Here is a 17,722-nt window from a genome sequence, read left to right as displayed (position 1 = left end):
GTCAACAACAAACACACATTATACCCATATCGTGGTCTAAACAAATCAGAGATAAAAGGCGTGGGACCTCTCTGATTGGCCGCGGTCAATATATTCCTGTAGTTCTACATTAGTGTTCGTTTGAAAGTGCAGGTGGATAGAGAGAGGTGAGTAGCTTGAATAAAGCGATATCGAATCATAAAATCCTGAATCCACTTTTAATTATATATGTATTTTGCCAGAAACGCCAGAATCTCAGGTTAAAGCTCACAAAACTATTTCAACAACCACCAAACAGCTAAAACATCAAATGAGAGCGGGTAAACGGATTCTGCACAAAGACATAAAATCAAAGCGCGGACCCGACGCATCAGAATCAGTGAGATGGCGGCTTTCCCACCCAACGGCACGTACACGGACACACCATCGGTGCTGAAGGCCGAGAACTCACAGTTTCTGATGCCTTGGGTCCTCGTTTTGTGTTTATGTAGCCTAGGCCCGACAGAAGTGGATGTAGCTGTGGGTAATGAGAAAAGATGACTTTTTCGTTAAGTTAAGCCCTGATCCGTCTGAAATTCATAGCCAGTGCTCTGACACGGAGCCATCAACCTCTGAACGCTGAAAAAGCACAGTGTGTCCAGAAAACACATTAAATGCCATGATAAATGCAAGAGTCCCCTCTCCCCGCTGCCTTTCAGCGCTGGTGAGAAGAGGTCGTCAGAGGAGGCCGATGTGAGTTTAACATTGTCTACAATATTGCCAAAGAGTGCCAACACACTTTAAGCACAAGCACTTTTTGAGTAACTTATCTTTCTTTTAGAACTGTGCTCCAAATAAAGAACTTTGTGTTGACAAGATTGTTAGTTAATCATTTATAAATCAATCTTGTCTGTATGGACAGCGAATAGTGAACATGTAAAACAGTGGGGTTAAGCAATGCAGTTAATAAAGTTGGGCGCACCAATGCAACTGTGGCAGAAGGTTAGTCTAGAGCCCTGTGAGTTCCTCTGAGCTGAGCAGCACTGTTAGCTCACTGCACACTTCCTATGGTTGGTGATTGTAGCTCAGCACAAAGACACAAAGCTGCTAACAAGGACTGAGTGTTTGTTTTTTTTAGGTACTAGGTAGGTACTGCTTTTATGAAAGGAAATATGATAACTTTTCTTGACATTAATGAAGCAAGTAAACAAGCAAATAAGTAAGTATGTCACTATATGTAATATTCAAGTACGAAAATAACCCTTTTAAAGCCAAGTACACCATATTTGATACATGGGTTTTTGTTTCTGAGACTTCATGACACTTCTATCATCAATGTAATTTTTTTTCTCCCCCAAAAACCGACATGGTTCCTTGTTCCTTGTTCCTACAACGTGCAGTGTACGTGTACACTGCACGTTTTACAATGCGTCAGAAAATGCTTGATGTAGCAAATATACTACAAATGAAAACTCATTCATATATATTTTTTAAACTAGAATTAAAAAAATTAGAATTATTATTTCGTGTTTCAGGCTTCAAAGGGTTAAGTATGTATTTCAGCAAGTATGCAAGCATCCATGTATATATGTAAGTAGGCATCTAACTATGTATGTATCTGTGTAAGTAAGCATGTAAGTAAGCTATTAATCCATTATATATGCCAGTAAGTATGTAAGTAATTAAGCATGTATATAAGTAAGCAGTTATGGTGTACAATCGAATATACTTACACAGTATTCATGTGAGAATGTAAATATGCCTGTAAGTATCTACCAAGTTTCAAATAATGTAAGGAGACAACTTTCTTGCAGTCAACATCTCCAAAACTGAGCAACTTCAAGAGCACTCCAGATAGATAAATGGCTCTGCAGACTTGAAGGGATACATGCAAATTTGATTTGAAACATAAACAGCTCCTTTTAAAGGAGAATGTGATAAACATACTTTCAGCCCTAAAACGCTGAGTATTTAATGGACAGAATATGAACTGGAACAAGGACCCATATCTGCTGTTTTGCAAAGCTTCTTCTCCAGCTTCATTAGCGACTGTATAATGTAAGCGCCCTGATAACAGTCCAGGACCATTCGAAGACAATTTGAGTTGGATTATCAGCCAGTTTTTCTTTCTCAACACTTCCTCCCTCTTGAAAAAAAACTCTCCAAAAATGGCTGTGGAAAAATACTATTCTAAGCCGACTGTTGCTTGCCAAAACAAACATAACAAACCTCGACAACAACGCACCCTGAGCCATTTACTTCATTTACATCGTTTGGATTCTTTGAACCCTAAACCCCCACCCGAGGCCAGCTGTCTATTTTTAGCTCTTTGCACTTTTAATGCTTGAAAGACTGAATTGTCTGGGTTTCAAAATTTAGCATTCAGTTGCCTAGCAACCACAGTCTCCTCGAGGCTTGTCAGCTGAAGCCGGATCACACCGTCTCCATCTTGCTAAGAAGCAGAGGGATGAAAAGAGAGCCGGAGGGCTGAACGTTACTGTGCAATCCCCGAGATAATATCCCCCGAGGTCCAGGGCAGGGTTTTTAATCACACTCCAGATTATGCAATCGCTGTCAAGCGGCCGGCTGAGAAGGAGGACTGCAACCTGAGGCTCGGGCCGTGCTCACTGCTGTGCCTTATACTACCTGTCCAGCCTTTTTACATCTTCATGTCTCCAGTCTATTAGCACAGCTTCCCCATGTGCACTTGTGCCTTTGTAAGAGATAATGAGGGAAATCTGTTTGCAGCCAGGAACTCAATAAAGGTCATGTGTCATCAGATTAAAAAAAACATAAAACTGGTTACAAATGGAGCACTGGGGTGGAGATACAACGAATCTCATTATTTTATCTCAGGAGTGCGAAGTATGAGCACCTCTGCTGTGGTGTGTGGCAGACTGAGGGACAGTGAGCTAGCTGTATCTCACCTGTATATCTGTTTTCATCATCACGCAACAGAAAAAAAAATCAATTAAAATCATTTTTTTCCTTATATGTAAAATGATGGGTGCGTGTCTCCTGGTGGCGTTGATTAATTCTGACAGCCTGGGATGAAGGCATGGTTAACTATCAATCTGGAGGCTATAAATACCGACGGGTTATTTAAGATGAGATTTTGCACTTATTGTGGATTTGCAGAGACATTCTAAAATAAATAGACGATGATTGGTGGTATATTGTTTTTATCTTAAATTACTGCTTCAAAATAATTTCCCGAATTGCTGCTTAGAGGTGTTTCAACATGGCTTCAGAGGAGCAGTCTTGCCCCTGGTCGGCACAGGTTTTGTGCAGATGTCATTACCCGAGGAGCGCTTGAACTCCTCGGGCAAGGAGAGAAGAAATTTCACAAACTCACTTGTTGTAACTGTGGCATCCTATTACAGCAACACGCTCAAATTCAGTGAGCTCTTTAACAACAACTCGTTCTTCTGCAAACGTTTGTGAAGGCAGACTGCATGACCAGGTGCTTGACCCTATACACCTGTGGCAATGACGCCTGAATTCAAAGATGAAGAGGTGTGGCCCAATACTCATGTCCCTGTACTGTGTTTCTGTATTTTTAAGCTGCACATCCAGATTAGGCAGAACAGGTTTTGGGTGGCATTTAGTGAGGAGTGTGGTCTTGGCAGGCCATTTGCATGGAATATTATTAGCATAACTTGCCCAAAGACCAAGCTTGAAATTTTGTCCTCAGCTTCCAACAATAACTGTTCAGTTTGCATACAATACAGAATTGTGACTGACAGCCTAATATTAGAACAGCCATAGAGGGAATGCAAATGATACAGAGATACTCAATTGTATTCTATCAGAAGGGCAACAGATTTTTCATTGAGCAGCCGTGTTATTTTATCTACTCTGTGCTATTCTCCCCGCACAACAATGAAGAGATTTCCTCTCCGATCTGAATTTTTAATAATAAAAGTGTCAGCTGTGATGAATGCAGCTCATGTCAGCCAGCCAGCTAATCAACCTGAGAACCAGAGAAGCAGAAGTCCCATTACGGCTGCTCAGCGGCTGCATGTCTCAGTAATAATTTCATGAAGGGCAGTTAGAATCCATCCGAAGCGTTCAGGGCCGACCAAAGCTAAGGAAGCAAAGAAAGTAACTGGGCATTTGTTAGAGACAGACTACCTCAGAAAATCTAATCGGATCTTCACTCTGCCGGTCTTCTTATGGGCTTCATCCATCTCCTCTTTTCAGTGCACGAGCTTGACACGCAAACTACACACTCATGACAGCAAACACAATGCCTACTCTGTGTGACCTTTCAGTTCACCTGCAGGGGAGAAGCACATCTCTAGTAGACTTCTTTTTTTTTACCTGCGTACACACACACACACACACACACACACACACACACACACACACACACACACACACACACCCACACACACACACACACACACACACACACACACAAATACATAAGAACTCCCGTCAGGCAATAACTGCTGAACCACACTATAAATCAGATCAGAGACTGTGCCTATAAATAACCAAACAAAATCCGTAACCCCAAATAAATTTGGCTTTTGCAGTAACACACAGCCTCCACTGTGGGTTGCTTCCTTGAAGTCCTCTTCTGACCTCCTGTGACTTCAACACAGGGTTCAAACTTGCACCTGAAAGATCAGGGAGTGTCCACACCAAAAGAGGGGGTCACACTTTCAACACAGAGCACAACTGTAACATCCCAAGAAGTCTGGGAGAACATTTGTCTCAGATGACTTGAACTGTGGTGCGTAGAATCATGTGCTGGCACACAGCTCATTGAAAAGCCATGTTTTTGTTTGAACAAATTACAATAAATGCCAACAACCTGTACTTCCTACAAGTCTTGGCTCTCTGCTACTTCATCTTAGGAGATCCAGTTGCCAATACAAATATGCACCTGCAGGTGGAAAAGTGGGAATTCCAGGGAGCAGGAGAATCAGAGGTGGTGGTGGTCACTGTTCAGGTGGGGCGGGCGCCCTCATACACAATCAGACAGCATAGCTTGCTCTCTATATTCCTAACTAATGACTGCCTCAGTGTATAAAACTGTTTTATTTCAGTTTTAAGAAAATGTAAAAATTCACTGTTACAGAGCATATAGGGTTTTTTTTAAGGCATTATCTACGTGGAATAAGTGGAAGGAAGTACAGACAGTGTTGTGGAGCTTGCTGGTGTGTCCTGGAGAAACAAGCGGCATCTATTTAGGAAAAGAATGGTGACTCACCTGCTCGGGGCTGATCCAGATCCAGGCTCTGGTTGTCTGAGTTCTCCTGCATTAACCTTCGTGTCCATTGTAGCGTCTCACCATTCACGCCTGGCTGAAACCCCAAAGACTCTGTCTCTGTTGCAAAACAACACGAGCCATTTTAGTGCAAAAGCAGCCAAATGAACAGGCCTCACAGGACTCCAGATTCAGAAGGTGCTTTGATTTAGAGTCAATACCAAAAACTATTCTCACTAATGTTTTGCACTGCATGTGGATGGATTGTTTCTTTAATTAGCCGACGACAGGACAAACTGCTTATTGATCTTTTCAAGCAAAAATGTCAAACACTTGCTGGTTTACATCTCTCACCTGTAACAATTACTGGATTTTTAAAAACCAAAATTAAAACTAAATAATCAGAGGTCATAACGAAAATAATTAGCTGAATTAAAATACCTGTCGCGATTTCTCAGAGCTGTGTGTGTGCTGCCTAAAAACTGTTCATTTTTACCAACACCATCATTTTTTTTCTGTATTGACGAATTCGAACGCTGGACAAGCAATCTTACTGTAATTTCCAATGTGAGGGTTTTTTGGGGGGGTCTAGCAAAAAACAAATAAATAAATAATCACACTGTAGCGTTGTGTTTCTGTCTGTGGGAGATAACAGCATGTTCACTATTTCTCAGCCATCAGTGCTGAAATCTTTACAGTGTCTATTTCTGTTGTGTATTTTATTCCTCAACAGTTGAAATGTGTGGGTTTCCTTTTATAGCTTTGGCAGCGCGACAGCTGAATAAGTCCCATCAGATAAATCTGCCTCTACAATCTATATATATGGAAAAAAAAATATATATAAATATATATATATACAGATCTCCTTCTCCACCACCACCCACTGAGAGCTTTCCACTACAGGCTGAGAAGATAGCGAGGGAGTTATTACGCTCTCTACTACACGCCGTCCTTTTATTATGAGGCCTCTCGGCGTCTGCCTCTGATGCATTTCGTGATTGCCGGGTGCTGTCGTGTCCCTTTGTACCTTACAGCTCAATGAGCCCATTTCACGAGGGCAGCGGTCGAGGCTGAGAAGAGACGTGAAGGCTTTCATGTTGAGGTATCAAGAGGAGCTCGCCTCGTGTGAAATTCAAATAGGTTTCTGCCACAGATGGCTCTGTACCGCGTTTCACATGTCTCACTGGGACACATCTATAAATGCCTAAACCAACATTTTAGCTCATTAAAAAAAGGAGACATAAATACGTGATGTTTATTCCTGTAATCTCAACATGCTATGATCTGCACACATCATGGCTGTTTGACTAACTGTATCATATATCTGGGTTTTGAAGAGTAGATATTTTAAAAGCCGAACTAATTAATTTGTCTGTTGATTAATCGAAACACTGTCACACCTCCTTACCAGAAAGCAAATATCAGTTTTATCTTTAACACTGAATAAGCAATAGCTTCCAGTGTGGGGAAAAATACACTCACTCGCCACTTTATTAGAAACACCTCGCTGGTATTGGGTTGGATTCCCTTTTGTCTTCATAAATAGATTCAACAAGGTGTTGGAAACATTCCTCTGAGATTTTAGCCACACAGCTGCTTATTCATTGCTTGCTCCTCCACATCCCAAAGGTGCTATATTGGATTAATATCTGGTGACTGTGGAGGCCATTTGAGTACACTGAACTCATTGTCATGTTCAGGAAACCACTTTGAGATTATCTGAGCTTAGTGACACAGCGCATTATTTTGCTGGAAGAATACAGGATGATACACAAGGTTGATTAGCCAGGTTAGATAAACCTTGAAGAAAAACCTATGAATTTTACATAGGTTTATATTATAGGAAAAAAGATGTACATGGTCAATAATTCTTTATAAAAGTATGCTTTTAAAATCATCAAATCAATAATAATTAAGCAAGCTTCAAAATCTACCCTGCTAAGTAGTTTACTAGGGCATCAAATCAAACGCACATCATAAAACAATCAGGTCTAACAAAAGTGTCACGAGTTATGGAGTGTAGGAGTGCTGAGGTACCAAATGCAAACAAATGAACTAAAAATAGACCTTTTATTAGGCTGGTGTAATGTCCAGTAACTACAGAAATCTTATATACACTGTACGTGATGGTACACAGGAGGGTACACTGTGGTCATAAAGGGATGGACGTGTGCAGCAACAGTACTCTGTGGTGTTTAAACAATAAGAAGCGGGCCCAGAGTGTGATAGGAAAATATTCCCCACTACATTACACCACAACCAGCAGCACGATCTGTTGATATACAAGGCAGGATAGATCCATGTTTTCATGTTTATCCTACCATCTGAATGTGGCAGCAGAAAATTGAGACTCATCAGACCATGCAACACTTTTCTAATCTTCTGCTGTCCAATTCTGGTGAGCCTGTGTGTGAGTTGTAGCCTTAGTGTTTTTGTTTGTAGCTGACATGAGTGGCATGTGCTGTGGTCTTCTACCGTAGCCTAGCTGCTTCAAGGTTTAATGTGTTGCGTGTTCAGAGATGCTCTTCTGCATACCTTGGTTGTAACAAGCAGTTATTTGAGTTAATCTGGTCATTCTCCTCTGACCTCTGAGATCAACAGGGTATTTTAGCCCAGAGACCTGCAGCTCGCTGGATACTTTCTCTTTTTCAAAGCATTCTAAGTACACTGAGTTGGTGTCATGTGATTGGCCGACAAGCAGTTGAATGGGTGAACCTAACAAAGCAGCCAATGAGCGCATATAACTTTAAATATAAGCATTCATATAACTAAAAGCAATTTTTTTTCTAACTTTAAATCAAACAAACACTGATTAAAAAATGATTTAGCCTCTGAATTTATCACTTTAGATTTTCACATTCCAACTACATGGACAGAGTTTTCAATGCACTATATTGTAAAGTTTTCTAAGGTGCTAAACCTCAATATTCCAGTGTTTCATTTTTTTTAAACGTTTTTTTAAAGACATCCTTGAAGTTACAAGTTTTGTAACAGAAATTACACATGCACACACTTTCCACGCATTAAGAACGCAGTGTGAAGGTGCTTTTTACCTTAATGATCAATGGTGTCAAATTTGGACAACTTTACTGTTACAGTATTATCTACTGTAACAGTAAAGTTGTTAGTAACATTTACATGTAAACAAAGGAATAAGGAACCAGACTGATCAGTGATGAAAGCTGATGGAACAAGAAATGAGGTGTTTGAATGGAAATACCTTAATCCTGCTGAGAAATGGCCCAGTATAAACACATAACCTTTAAATACATAATTTTGGTCATAACTCACTGTATGGCAGTGCAGACTGTGGGAAGGTCCAAGCAAGTTATGTCCGCATAATTTATGATTTCTTTTGTTTACTTTTGTTTTTAGTCTTAATGTGATGAAGAAATCAAATATTCGGAATCTTTTTGTAACTTGTGCTAAACTGGGATTAATGGTCTAACTACCATACAAACCTTTAAAGCTTCTTTTTTCCTCCCTTTGTCTGACTTGAAACAACAATGTGTTATTTAAGATACAGATGAACAAGGCCCTACGCTATCTTCTTTTCCTCTCTGAAAACCTAGTAGTATCGCCATCTTTGGCGGAAACAAGACATTTGATGCCATCAATCACACAATGACTGACAGGCTGGCTTCTTGAGATCGAACCCCAAACACCTTCACTGCCTCCACAAGGCCAGACAGACAGCAGTCTGCAGTATTAAATGTGCCTGACAGTGAAATCCTCAAAAGGTAGCAATACAGGTAAAACGTCTGTGTGTGTGTGTGTGTGTGTGTGTGGGGGGGGGGGGGAATCTGCAGTCCAATCTTCTCATGGAAACACTGTTATCTACACAGAAACACTGCCATGTTTCCACATAGATAACGCTGTAGTCCTCTGGGTCTCTTTGACATTCACACTGCACATTTAGTAAGTGTCCTGTGTCGCTAAACAAAGAGCTGATAAACATTAAATTTGACCTGAATTATACCTCAGCCACATTTTGATTAACATCTGAGTGCAGACAATACCAAATCAAACATTTAAAACAAGTGTGGAGACATTTTAGAGTCGGACAGTTAGGAACAAATCATGGATGATGAGTATTTTTTATAACAGAAGAACACGTGCCAAACCTTTCTACGTACCTCAACGACAGGCATCTGGACGTGTGCACAATGTTCCTATCCTAAAATGTCACCGTTATTTTGTGTGAGCAGCAACATTACTATCTGTGTTTACACTGTAGTACTGCTACCTTTACTTACGTAAAAGATCCAAATACTTGAGCTGTTCAATCTTTCGAGATCTACATACGTGGATGTGTCACTGTAATCTTCATGCAGATGTTTAAAGAAAAGCATGAAGATTTCATGTGGAGGGACTCGGGAGCATTTTGTCAGGTTTATGCAGCTTTAAAAAAATTGATTGGTTGATTCTCAGTGCTCTTATCAGCCGTGGGTTCATCTGCGAACGTGCGGTAGATGCCCAGCAACATGGGCAAAATGTGTGTTTCACTTTACAGAAACTTGGTACTATTAAAAGTTCACATATACGCTGAATTTTATCAGGTAGACGCAAACACAGCTCCAAATGATCCCAAAGTTGCCTCATATCTGCTGGTTATATAAATTTGCAGTATTGGTACAGCCATGTGTGTACTTTGCTTTCATATTATGTTTACTTCTGCAAAGTTGACAGAAAAATGTGAAAAAGATTAACGTTCACTAAACCTGCTAAGCTTTTTTACATCTTCCCAGAAACTGAGATGAGCTCCCATGTTGGAAGTGTCTTGCTCATGTGGTAATATTGGTGTCCGAAGGGTGTTTCTTGTGTTTTGCATTGCTTAAAAACAATGAATATTTTACCATTAATCTTTTTCTTTGGCAAAAATCACAGTAAACATGATTTTGCACAGAAATACTTGACAACAGTTTGCTTTGGATTGTAATGCATTCTCCCAATCCTTAATGTAAAGCTTCTCTTTTCCCCACCCCAGTATCAGACTGATAGTAACAGAGCTGCACATCCATAAATGGTTAACGGAGCAGTGGTATTCAGGATGCTACAGTATGTGTAATATTTTCCAACTATTGTGAGAGTAACCTGCCTGTCATCATTACAAACAGCAGGACACATGCTTTGCCCAGCGCTTTGTGCTTTTATATGGTTTTAAGTTGAGCAGCCTTGGTCTCAGTTCGGAAACCCTCTTCAGAGCTGATGGGCACACTCATAATTTAAAGGTGAAGTATAAATATTAATGACACGGCTCATTCAGAAGGACACTCTTCCACCAAGGATGTCCTGTGCTACTGGGATGAAGCCCAAAGGTAAAAACAAAACAAAACACTAGTGATGGAACAAAAAGTTCACCTATTCAAATATTTATCTGAACAAAGGGTGGCAGAGGGGTGCAACGCAGTTGGTGATGCTGGTGCTGATGAGTGTGCGTGACAGCGAGGGATCACATCAGCAAAGGCGATGAGGGGATGATGATGAGCTGGAGGAGGACAAGGGTGAGGGGGTGGGGTGATGCCTTTAGGTGCAATGCTGTTAGATGAGAATAACGCATCTAACTTAGCGGCTACTGATACAACTGGAAGTGTCGCATAATCTTAGAGGGGTTGTGTTTTAAGGAGACGGAAGCACATAAAGATGGAGGTGTGTGTGTGTGTGTGTGTGTGTGTGTGTGTGTGTGTGTGTGTGTGTGTGTGTATACACAAATTATAAAGCCGGTTACTTATGTGACATTTCCTTCACTACATGTCCTTTTATAGATGTAAGTTTATTTTACCCTGGAGGCTGCAGGCATCAGTCCTAGGGGATATGAGTTATGTCACATGTTGCCAAAAGAAACGAACCGAGACAAATTTGATTAATTTAACTATTAATTAACAACACTCCACTGAAAACCATGTTCGCCGCTTTCGGGAACAGGAGGACACTAACAGGGCAGGCGGTCTATTTGGGGATAAGGCAAATATGCCCCAAAAAATTAAACATGCCCTGTTGTATACAGTAATTCTTCAGAGATGAAGATGTAATATAAATTGAACGCCCAACCCATAAGTGACCTTATCCGCAGTGATTGGATTTAAACATGCCACAGTTTGTCACTGCTTTATGTAATCATCAAACTGTCACCTTCCCTCAGGGTGACTTGACAATCAATCCAGTGCGCACCTGCCTGCTCTCCTACTTATTCATCATGTTGGAATAATGTACATGTATTTCTACACACGTGCATCTGCAGCTGTACCACAGGTATACATATGTAATACATACATCTTTATTTTTTCTCGAAGACAAACACATGAATTATGCAGCGTTTCTACTAGTTTCATGTGGCTTTAGTTGAGAGAAGCACTACCTTAATACACATCTAAGTGCGTGTGTGCGCGTTTTTAAACAATTTCCTTCTGGTTTCTCCTCCTCACTACCAGGATGCAGAGAATTAATCATCATAAATCTTTATATAAGAACGAGATAATAATAATTTAGCATCTAAGTGGGCACAGCAGCGGCATTTCTCATTCTTGAGAGCAAACACACATGCGTGGAAAGTCAGATTCATTATACTGCGAATGTGAAGAGAAAGAATGTGTTTTACATTTTATTTCAATCTTACGAGATATCCTACAGCTGATATTTGTACGGATTTATAGAGTAGACGCACGCAGGCGCGCTCAGCCTCTGTGTCTATATTAAGGTCTCACCTGGTGCCTGGATGACCTGCGCGAGCCAAATGACGGCGACCAGCCCGACTCCACAGCAGCAGAACCGCTGGAAGGGCCGCCGGTGCCTCGCTGCTGCTTTCATTCCTCAGCCGGCCGCATATCCACCAGAAACATCTGTTGCTCTCTTTTACTTGTTTCACACTTTTACACCGCAAGAAGCTCCGAACAAACCGCCAGCAGTAGCAGGAGCAGAAAACGACTTCTCTGACAAGTTGTGTCAAAAAAAGAAAATCCCCGCAAACGACAAACCCGTTTTTTTTTATTTTCCCCCCTCCAGGCTCAGAGGAGACGTTTTGCTGGTAAACTCATCCAAAGGTCCGGGTCGCACATAGCGAGGAGAGGCGCAAAAAAGCTTTCCGCCTTCATGTGTACAGTGTGAAAGGTCGACAGCAGATCCCACAGTGAGCTGCAGCAACAGGAGGCGACATGCTCTGAGCCCTGTGTGCCTTCACTCTGCCTGTCTGCTCACGCTGTGGGCTTCCCCCGTGCGGCCACCAGGCGACGACAAACGCAGCCGATGTCGAGCAGATGACATGTGGTTGATATTTCCACTTTTCCGAGCTGCAAGCTGTGGCTTATTAAAGAAAAACACTGCAAGGTGTGACGGACACCTCTCCAGAAGAACTGTTTGATTTAACTTCCCCTGGGGCAATGCTCTGTCTACACCTGATTGGCTGAGCGCACCTGGTTCACCTAATTACAGGGGTGCAAAGCGGGGAATGATGGAAACTGGAGCCGAATGCGTTACAGTATTTTAAATAATCGCTTTCACATCCAGGGAACCTTGAAGCGGCTCTAAATATTTTCTTTCTTGTACTTGTTTATAATTTGAAATGTGCAAAAAAACCAACAACCTTAAAACAGAAGATAACCTGACCTTAGTGCATCTCTTTTTAAAGAGAGACCTGGCAAAGAGAGCAGCAGAAGTTACAACAAATTTAACACATTCTAATAATAACAAGTGAAGAAACAAACACATCGCATATTCAGTACATTCAATTATTTTTCTTTAAAGGTACAGTGTGGAAAATTTCACCACTAGATGTCAGTAGATTGCAGATTGCAGTCAACTGAATTCTGTTTTCCTCTCAGTTCAGTTACATAATCTTATCTACTGTAGTCGCTCTAGAAAAAACAAATCTCGTGAATGTAGGCTTTAGGTCTGCTGTTTATTCAGCCAGTGTCCATGTCTATTTACGCTAGGAGGATGTAAATCTTTGTGAAAGGAGTCCGATACAACTCAATTAGTCAAATAAGTTCCCTTCTGATCAGTGGCAGCAATACTGAGGTCAGTTGTTGAGGACATCTTTTTCTGTTAGTAAGCGCTGCAGTTTTTGCTGCTGTTAGCTGCTGTTAGCCTTCTTTGAAGTGGATATAACATTTTCAGACTTGAATACTTAGTGAATAAACTCTCTTAAGATGTGAGAATATAATCGAACTGTTTATTAGAGGGAAAGTGTCCTTTTTTATGACACTCAAGCCTAACATTAGTTGTTAGGCTAACTTATATAAGTTAACATTTAGTGCTAACTTATAACCAGCTGTTGTCGTTGTCTAGCCAGCTCATTGTCAGCTGTCCAGATACATCAAGGTTGCAAGCAACTGCAACAATATTGGGAATGAATAAACATGTTTATGCACATTTTTGTGTATTAGAGCTCTGTCTTCAGCTCAGGAGATGAGGCTTGAAGTGAGGAGGAAAAGGATAAAGTGGAAGTGAAGGAGGAGAGAGAGGAGTGGTGGAGGAGGAGAAAAACATAATGAGAAAGAGAAAACATACAGTATGAACATATATACTTTGAAGGAGCTATTTGTGAAATTTAAATTAAACATTTAATTCAATTCAGTTTTCTTTATATTACACCAAATCACAACAACAATTGCCTTAAAAAACCCTCTACTGCATGACTTTTTAATTTTGGGGGAAAAAAAATATTTCTCCCTATTTTGGGGGAGCTTTAGGGTCCCTAATAATATATCAATCATAAAATTTGACACCCTGCCCCCCCCCCCCCCCCCCCAAACAGATATTGGTTTGTTGCTTCAAGGCAACACTGTGCAACAAGGGTAGTAAAATGCCAAGTTATTCTATAATAAGTTGTATTAGTACAACAAGAAAGAACAAATAAATAAACAACAAATAAACAATGTAAATATTTCACAAAACAATAAAACACCAAAATACATCCAACATTTGACCCTAACCCCATGCACGTGCGCGCACGCACACACACACGTTGTGTTTCCATCACTTTTGGGGACATTACATTAACTTACATTAATTTTCTGGAGATTTATCCTGACTCTACCCATTACAAGTCCCTGCCTGAACCTTACCCTAACCCTGACTCAAGCCTTCACCCTAAAATTGAATGATTTATCTTGCAATTTGTCTCCATAAAGTAGGCGAGACCTCACAATTTGAGTGTGTAAACAAATTTGTGTCCCCACAACAATAAGTAATACATGACCACACACACTGACACCCACACAGCAATATTGGTATGGCAGGGATCAGGCCCACACAATGTGCTTACACATGGCCCACATACCGCAAAGAATGATGGCCCTTTGGTGGCCCAGACCTGGTTTGCCAGAGGTGGCCCACACATGGGCCAGCACAAGGCCAGTTTCAGACACCCTGGTCGTCCTGTGCTGGCCCATGTGTGGATTACCTCTGGCAAACCTGATCTGGGCCACCAAAGGGCCGTTATTCATTGCGGTATGTGGGCCATCTGTAGGTGGTGTGCAGCCACGGGCCAGTTGTAGACACACTGCTGGCCCTGTGCTGGCCCAGAACGGTTTCAGCTCTGGCCCCAGATGTCAGCATAATGTGTACCTTAATCAAGCCATGCAATAACAACATGTGCCAGAACATGCAAAACAGTGCAAAAGTAACATGCCGAAACTCTGTTCAGACGGTGAATGGACTGATTTTTATGTAGCGCTTTTCTACTCTCCCAGATTACTCAAAGTGCCAGCTTGATACCAGATCCTGGCCAGACCTGCTTGCTATGTGGGCACTAACACACACACACAGACACAGTTACTTTACCAACTGACCCCTGACCTCTGAGCTCCTAAGTGTCCCTCAAACCTCATTCAGGGATCCACTCCTCTACTTCACTGTCACTCCCTGAAAGCTCACTGTCCTCACTTTCTGAGGACAGAAAGTGCACATTCCCTTGGTTTCCTTGCATAAAAAGCTTTTACATTCGTGTCCTGTAATTATGAGTAGATTGTAAAGTAAAAAACATTGACTATGATCATATAAATGCACACAAACACATCTCTACACACATATCCAAATGCATTATATTGCCTGAAAAAATTGGGCTAACTGCGCAGTGTTGCCTTGAGGCAACGAATGAAAATGAGCAGTTTTACAGTATAAATAAATTTTAAAAAGTAAAACAAACTATCAAATATGCTTCTTAACATATTCATGCACACACAAGTATTTTTTAATATACATTTATTTCACTATAAACATGTAAAATAGTGATCTTTATCTTGCCTCCTAATGGAGATGTCTCTCATGTAGTGCAGCTTGCAGAAAGGGGCCCTGCCCCCCCCCCCCCCCCCCCCCCCCTCCCCCAAATCAAAGTCACACCAACTTCAACTCATCATTTTATTGGAAAGAGATGTGCCTGGTAGCATTGTTTGAAAAAAAAAAAGTTTTTTTTTTTTTTAAGGGCCACCGTAAGGCATGAAAATGTGGGGGTAGATGAGGGGAGGTAGACAGAACACAGACACAAAATGCAATAAATATATAGTGTAATGGTTCTATTGTGGCCAAAAAGGACTGGAGTAATTACAGTGCGGAACACAGAGCAGTTGCAAGACTCAGACAAACAAGAACACTTATAAAATAGGTCATTTATTTTCTATAGTACCCCATTCATTATTTTCGTTGACCACAGCCTTTTAACCCCTTACCCACAAGGATCAGCAGTCTGGCACAACTAGTGCAGAAACAGCCAGCAGGGAGCAACTCTGTCTTTGCACAAAGGAGGTCATGTTGTATTTAAGTCTATAGGAAAGTTCACCTTATATATGACCTCAGCAAATGCTTATCTTATGACCTTGTGCTCTCAATCCCTTTCATTGGCTATGGTCAAAATGCCAAACTCAAGTCCAGATGACCAGTGGTTAACATCATATCCATCATTTATATAATCAGGTTTGAACCTCATGAGTTTTCTCTGATTACTCCAGCTTCCTCCTGGCCAGATAAATGCAATTTTAGGTTAACTCATGGCTTGAAATTGATGCTAAAGTGACGTGGTTGTTTCAAGGTACCCTCTGTCAAGTGGGATAGCCCTTCCCCCCACGGGATAAGATATTAAAAAAATGGATGGATAGAAAACTTTTTAAAGACAGAAGTGGTGTTTTTTTCCCACTGCCAAGTTTTCTTTAATTAAAACATCAGAATGTTTCCTATGAGAACACAACGTGTTTATATCCAAGGCTAGCAAATGGTTTCATTTCCCTCCTTGTAAAACATTTAGGTATGCCAAAAGCCCAAACAAATAATGACAGGAGCAGACTAGAGACCATGCTGTGAGTTGACCACACTAGCCAGAACAACACCCATCATGGAAAATATTAAGTTTATATCCTAGGTGAACATTGCACAAGAATAAACATTTCAAATAACAGAACAAGATGGTAACAATCCCATGAACTCTGACGGTCCTCCACACATGATCAGCTCTCCACGAGTTGCCAGCAGATGTAAAATGGTAAAGATCATTAGTTGTGTCCCTCAGCAGCATTGGGTGTTTTGTTCTTCTCTTTTTTGGCCTTTCGGTAAAATTGTAAAACGCATAAAGACATAAAACTAAAAGCAAAGATTTGAGTTTGCAAAACAAAGCAAGGTGAGAATGGTTTCATTAAGAAGTGTATTGGCGTGTGTGTGGGTGTTCTCACTGTATCATCTTATGCTGTTTTCGTATCCATATCAGTGCCATGTAGTGATACATCTGGCCAGCTCACTAACAACAGCATCCAGATAAAGGTAGTGAGGTAGTGGAGACATCACTGAATGAAGTATAATTAGCTGCAATCATTTATTCTATTTGCTAATCTGCCCATAAAGTTGTTCTTAATTAATTAAGCTGCATAGTGCTGTGCAGATGTTGCTTTCCTTGTGTCCACTTCCTCCCCACTGCAAGCGGCAGGAGGAGATTTCGAAGCTTCATTTCTCCAGCGAGCTCGCTCTCACAGGAAATGTCCACCCTGACAAGTCACATAATATACTTTTGTTATTATTAGCACAAGTCAGCCAAAAGAGTCACGTGGCTCGTTTGCAACACCAAAAAACTCGAGACAAGTGATAAATTTTATTTCAGGACACTCAACTTCAGATTCAGATTTTCTGCTTTGACGAAGATTAAAGAGAAAGAATGAAAAAGAAAACATATTTAACTTCTCTCTTTTCTTCCCTATTTTCTCATTCCCAGTTCTTGAAGTAATGCAAAATAAAAATGACAGAAGTGTGCATGGATCATCTGTATGCAGAAACAAAGGCTACTTGTCACATGGAGACCTTCCAGAAACAGGGTGAAGATGAAGAAACACTCCTGCAGTCCGGTCTGCTAGTAATCCACCCTGCCAGGTTTCCAGAAAGCACACAAACCCTTTTGTGTAAAATGTGGATGGACTGTACGATAGAAGCGGTCTGGCTAATGTCTTCTTTTAAAAAATTAAGACCTTAAAAAAAGACCCATTTTCACTTCAGGAGAATGGAAAAAAAAGGTGAAGCAGCCTCATTCAACACCAGAGAGCCTGCAGCGCCCTGGTGTTTTTCATTTTTAAT

At 40.9% G+C, this 17,722-nt stretch overlaps 1 protein-coding gene across 1 annotated transcript in view; it reads right to left on the bottom strand.

Moving 5' to 3' along the window:
• Positions 1 to 12,393, bottom strand: part of LOC101478344 (sodium/potassium/calcium exchanger 3) — a 33,019-nt gene extending 20,626 nt beyond the window's left edge. Inside the window, exons 1-2 of the mRNA XM_004563947.5 lie at positions 11,881 to 12,393; positions 5,180 to 5,296 (exon numbers count right to left, since the gene is read on the bottom strand). Of these exons, the coding sequence (XP_004564004.1) occupies positions 5,180 to 5,296; positions 11,881 to 11,983 (220 nt within the window). The 5' untranslated portion in view covers positions 11,984 to 12,393. The remainder of the gene's footprint in view (positions 1 to 5,179; positions 5,297 to 11,880) is intronic.
• Between the last annotated feature and the right edge of the window lie 5,329 nt (positions 12,394 to 17,722).

The sequence above is a fragment of the Maylandia zebra genome, linkage group LG10 (genome assembly GCF_041146795.1).
Source record: "Maylandia zebra isolate NMK-2024a linkage group LG10, Mzebra_GT3a, whole genome shotgun sequence".
NCBI classification, from domain to species: Eukaryota; Metazoa; Chordata; class Actinopteri; order Cichliformes; family Cichlidae; genus Maylandia; species Maylandia zebra.
This window is presented reverse-complemented; position numbering and strand designations above follow the sequence as displayed.